General features: G+C 45.3%; 1 protein-coding gene across 4 annotated transcripts in view; it reads left to right on the top strand.

The window, feature by feature from the left end:
- Window positions 1-6,000, top strand: part of LOC137421217 (ubiquitin-conjugating enzyme E2 Q1) — a 122,189-nt gene that overhangs the window by 80,751 nt on the left and 35,438 nt on the right. For 2 of the 4 annotated variants that reach the window (XM_068107043.2, XM_068107045.2), the window contains one exon: window positions 5,967-6,000. This exon is cut by the window's right edge and continues 15 nt beyond it. The exons of the other annotated variants lie outside the window; for them this stretch is intronic. In XM_068107043.2, coding sequence (XP_067963144.1) covers window positions 5,967-6,000 — 34 coding nt within the window. The remainder of the gene's footprint in view (window positions 1-5,966) is intronic. 4 annotated transcript variants of the gene reach the window in all.

Genomic DNA, 6,000 nt, shown 5'->3' on the forward strand with positions numbered 1-6,000 from the left:
TTCCTGTCGTCAAAGTAGATTGGAGGTCGATCGTGCCGCCTCCGGAGGGCGCTCGTGCCACACGTGGAATTTCGAAGCCAGCGTTCGCCGATCGGGTGGCCGATCCCGGAAGTTGGCCGGGCGTCGAAAGAATTCCTGTCAAGGACGGCCGTGCCGCGTACTGAAGCGATTGCGCCACTTGTTTAGTCGGCGCGGCGAGTCTCATCAAGGTCTAGCTCTCAGCTCGGGGCCCACGGAGAGGGGCGATCCCAATAAAGGTCGGGCGAGGCGCGCCGGGCGCCGTTCGTACCGTGGGCGCGGAGATAAGCACATTTAGCGTCGAGCGAGCTCGCCGGCCCCGCGACGCTCGACAAACTTTTGCAAAGTGACCCGTCTTTGAACACAAATGACACTTCGCTTCCTTAGCCGGACAAACTGACCTGAGATGGTTCTGGTTCCCGCAGAAATAGCACTTAGCGTTACTTCCTGGCTTGGGTCCAGCAGCAGCAGCCGCCGTCAAACTCGAATCGGGGTCCTCGAGAGTGTCCGTTGTCCCCGATTCCGGCGGAGGTGCAGCATCCTCTAGCTCGGCGGTAGCTCTCTCCGGTCGTGTCTGTCGGGATATCCCCGCAGTGACGTATGGGCGTTCATACGCGTCGGATTGTTCCTGCGCATCGGTGTACACGTGAGATAACCGAAGGGCTTCTTCTAGGGTCAAGTCGGGTTCTTCAAGTTGTCTTTGTCCGACGACCGGCGATCTTATACCTGAGACAAAAGCATCGTGGACAAGGTCATCACAGACTTGTTCATGGGTGCGTGTACTGCAGGGGTACAGTCCTTCAGTAGTCGTCAGAGGTCTTGAGTGAATTGGTCTACGGTCTCCGTGGGCTGTTGTCGACGAGACGCAAGAAAATGTCTGCAGTAGACCACGCTTCATGTTTTAATGTAGATACGTCGCAGCTCGGCCACAGCAGCATCATACGTCGCGCACTGTGTAATGGACATGTACACAGTATGGTTCACCTTGGATTGCAGCACTGCAAGCTTCGTGTCAGCGGTGATTCCCTCCTGGGAATTGAATTGATTATCCAAGATCTTCAGCCAATGTGTCAGTTGCGCGGCCGTCGCCTGGGGGTCTGCGCTGAAAACTGGAACTTGGATCAGCTTATGAGCCATGTCGTTCTCGTTCGGGACGAAGAAAGGAAACTGAATTAATTGTTGTAAAAATCAAGGTCTACAACATTGTCCCAATAGTAGGTTTAATTCAGTTTCGATCTCTGGCAACACCTGTAAGAAATAATCAAGCTTTGTATCAGTATTCCGTAATCATGGAAGCAACAATGAATTAGCAATTAGTGCAAGCAAGCCTGGAACATCTAGATATACGCACCATTCGAGTATACACTACCACACAGAATAAATGTCACAGGAATGTATCGGAGCGATGTTCGTCCGAGTTCTTATAGAAGCCTCTCAGTGGTTGGAGACAGCATAACACCTGGGTTCAACTTAGACACAATTTCATTACACTGAGATTACCTTGAGTTGGATTTGCCTTCCAAGAGGCAAAGGCAAGTTGTTTCAGGGCTACTGCCTCACCACAAGATTCATTGTACCATGGACGGGAGGAAGGATTTGACAACTGAAGACGAGATGGGATAACTCTGTGCATGAGAGAGCAATTTACTTTGGAAGAATTCCCAGGATGAGTTCATGTCAGAGGCATTCGAGATGGGAGACCAGTCCAGATGATTGATGGCTGCTTGAAGACCATGCCAGTCGGCCTGATTGAAATGCCAGACTTGTCGACACTGAGGAGGCTCCCTGAGAATGCCCATAGAGATGTCCACGTTAACAAGCAAATGATCAGATGAAGCTATTGAAGCAGAAGAAGAGCAGCAGACATTTGCAGGAAATTTGTCATAACCAAGTCTAGAAGAGATGATGCACCATTGACCAAGATCCGGGTTGGGAAATTGACAGATTGTGTCAATCCCAAAACAGTGATGACTCCAGAAGTCCTTTGCTGAGGTGCCATGACAGGTGCAAGAGGTACCCACTCCCAGCCAGCTGGCATGAGGGCAGTTGAAGTCACCACATATGATTTAGAGAGAGTTGGGATGAGTGGATAGAATTGGGCCACGTTGTCAGACAGCGAAATGTAAATGGAGTCATCACTGTTTGGTGGACGGTACAGCACACATCTGAACAAAAGGTGGGAGTGTAGGGCAAGCTCTAGCCAGAGGTACTCATGGGATTTGGGAGGTGTAAGAGCAGTACATAGAGAGTGAGAAATAGTTTTTTTTATGTGCAGTGCAACTCCGTCACCAGGACGAGCCTCAGGTCTGTCATACTGGAAGAGGGAGTAACCAGGGAGATAAATTAAGGAATCAGAGACATCTTGAAGGAGAAAGGTTTCTGTTAAGCAGATTAAGTCTGGTATGTGAGAAGCAACCTATATGGAGGGATCAGTCAGGTTTGAGTGAAGGCACTGGAAGTTTGAGGTCCATACCGTTAAGGAAGAGTGAGGGGGAGCATCAGATACAAGAGAGTGGAGGGTTGGGGGAAGGTACGAGGAGGGAGATGAGATAGGGAGAGCAGTTGACTGTGTGTCGGAGATTGCAGAAGAGCAAAGAGAGAGGGCAGGATGAGGAGGAGGACCAAAGGCTATGTGTTGATGGGATAAGGCACAGTGAGGAGTAATATGGGGGGGGGGGGGGGGTGGTAACAGAGGGAAGTAATTGGAAAAGAGAGGTCGTGGGGAGGAGGCAGCTTTGTGGATGAGTTAAGAGGAAACTTTGCAGAGGAGGGGTGAGAGGAGAGATTTGAAGGGAAGGGGTTGGGGGGGGGGGGGGAGATTTGAAAGGGAGGTGTGAGGGGGAAATTTCAAGGTGAGAAGGGAGATTTGAAGGGGAGGGGTGAGGAGGGAGATTTGAAGGGGAGGGGTGAGGGGAGAGATTTGAAGGGGAGGGGTGAGGGGAGAGGTAGGGGGAAAGGTCGTGATGAAATGGGGGTTGGAGGGAATAGAGGGAGGGGACATTGGTAAGAGATAGGGTTGGTAGTACAAGAAGTGGAGAGAACAGGGAGGGAAAGGTTTGACACGGAAGTACAAAAGGAACAATTAATGGAAATCGAACATTTACTACAAACTGGGTTTCTTGAGACTTTCAAGTCAGAGACTTTTGAATAAGAAGAAGAAGGAGAAGATTTAATTATCATGGAATAGAGAATTCGACACGGGAAAAAGAGGAAGTTTGAACATTGTAAAAGGCATCATGAAATACCATCTAGGTTGGTTGTGGTGTATAAAAGTAGATGGTTGGTATGGTGGGAGCAAATACCTTTTTCAATGATTGATATGTATATTTTTTGAAGGTTAGGCAGAAGAGGGGAAAAGCAACAGGTTGAAGAAAATAAAGCTTAGTTGTGTGATGAAAATATTCACGATCACAGTGAGAATTTCGAGTGGAAAACGGCAAAAATTGTAGAGAGCAGGAAGTCGGGTGGTCCGAGAGGTGTTGAGGTTTGAAGGTAAGGAAATGAAATTGTTTGAGCGAATGTGGATTCAAACTAGGAAATGGTAGGCCTCAAATAATCCGGTACGAAAAATTTAACAAATGCAAATTGCCACAAATTTTAAAACAAAAACCAAACACGAAGATAACAGAATAAATAGCTAAAACGCAACAAAAACGACCGGGAAAGACATCTTTGAGGAAGAAGAGGCGAAAATCACACATCCATGGCTCAGAGACCGGAACCGGAAGTCCCCGACTTTTTGCTCTTGTTGCTACTCCCTAATCACCCGGCTGATTGTTCTAAAACCTGACACATAAATACAAGACATTATCCCGCACATTATTCCGATCATTATCCCGATATACATTATTCCGATCCCGACTCGTCTCCTCGGTAGTAGGTTGTAGACAGCAACCGCCCAGGGTAGTACTCCCATCCTGATTTAGGAGCATTAAAGTGGTGTCCAGAACCATCTTGCACTCTCCGTGTCAGGATTGCTGGTCTTACCTTCTGTCTCACTCAAACTATCAGCGACCAGGCTAGCTTTAATCTTTCTCACAAACAAACATCATACACTTTTCATCATACACTTTTCATCATACACTTTTCATCGTACACTTTTCATCATACACTTTTCATCATACACTTTTCATCGTACACTTTTCATCATACACTTTTCATCGTACACTTTTCATCATACACTTTTCATCATACACTTTTCATCGTACACTTTTCATCATACACTTTTCATCGTACACTTTTCATCGTACACTTTTCATCATACACTTTTCATCGTACACTTTTCATCGTACACTTTTCATCGTACACTTTTCATCGTACACTTTTCATCGTACACTTTTCATCGTACACTTTTTATCGTACAATTTTCATCGTACACTTTTCATCGTACAATTTTCATCGTACACTTTTCATCATACACTTTTCATCGTACACTTTTCATCGTACACTTTTCATCGTACACTTTTCATCATACACTTTTCATCATACACTTTTCATCGTACACTTTTCATCGTACACTTTTCATCATACACTTTTCATCATACACTTTTCATCATACACTTTTCATCGTACACTTTTCATCGTACACTTTTCATCGTACACTTTTCATCACACACTTTTCATCATACACTTTTCATCATACACTTTTCATCATACACTTTTCATCATACACTTTTCATCATACACTTTTCATCATACACTTTTCATCATACACTTTTCATCATACACTTTTCATCATACACTTTTCATCATACACTTTTCATCATACACTTTTCATCATACACTTTTCATCATACACTTTTCATCATACACTTTTCATCATACACTTTTCATCATACACTTTTCATCATACACTTTTCATCATACACTTTTCATCATACACTTTTCATCATACACTTTTCATCATACACTTTTCTTCTCTTTTATTTAATTAAGACCTAGCTTTGATGAGGGCTATAGGGTCTGTGTCTGGAGCCTCCAACATAAAAACAAACAAACAAACAAAAAAAAACAATCATTCAGGCTTCAGTTTTTTTATTTCAGATCATGAGGTTACACCCTGAAACAGATCCCCACTCTTCTCTTACTTACCAAACGATTGCTCTTAAACCTGATACAGCTGTTTCATTCGATGGTCTGCAGAATCGCTCAGTCTTAGATTTCTTTTGATTTTGGATCGGTGAGCTCCCAAGGGGAGTTCCCCCGAATCAGCAGAGGTCTGAACTACAACATCGAGAGCCACCTTTAGAGGCCATTTTTCCCCGCAGGGCGGGGGTTGGCCTTTTTCGGGCACCGTGGTCCCCTTTTTGAAGCAATGTTTTATGGCCGGATGCCCTTCCTGCCGCCAACCCTGTTAGTCGCCTCTTGCGACACACAGGGAATTACCAGTGAACTGGTACTCAATTTGCCGACCTCGGAAGGATGCCAGGCTCAGTGAACCCCCCTGGTGTTAATTCAGCGATCGACCGGGATTCGAACCCAGGATCCGAGGATCCCCAGCCGGCACCCTAACTGCTAAGCCAACACCAGGCTTATCAAGAGATGACCATTAATTGGATCAGTATACCTAACCATGAAAAACCCCCACCCTGCTGTACAAAAGTAACAATTTTTGAACAATAAATTTTGCAAATTGTATGGCGTTCCTTTTGGAGGAACTTTTTGTGTTCCCATTTACAAGTTTTAAGGGTATGCTTTTAGTATGTAGCACAGGATCGAGGTTATACACATATCCCAGAGCCATGTTGTTCGGCCAGCTGTTTGAGGTTTTTGCCAGTGTTAAGTGAGTGCTGTGGGATGTTTTTGGGGATGATCATATAAATTGCCATATTGCTTGGTAGGAACTGACAAGGTGAGTTATATGACATGATGGGTGAATGAGTGTTGTGCCTCTACTTTCTTAACATTAAAAATGATATCGGTCTCTTAATGCCCCTGTCTGGTTGCAGGTACGTTTTGGGAGGTGGTGCAATATGTATGGAG

This window comes from Myxine glutinosa, chromosome 2 (assembly GCF_964187855.1).
Source record: "Myxine glutinosa chromosome 2, kmMyxGlut1.1, whole genome shotgun sequence".
Lineage (NCBI taxonomy): Eukaryota > Metazoa > Chordata > Myxini > Myxiniformes > Myxinidae > Myxine > Myxine glutinosa.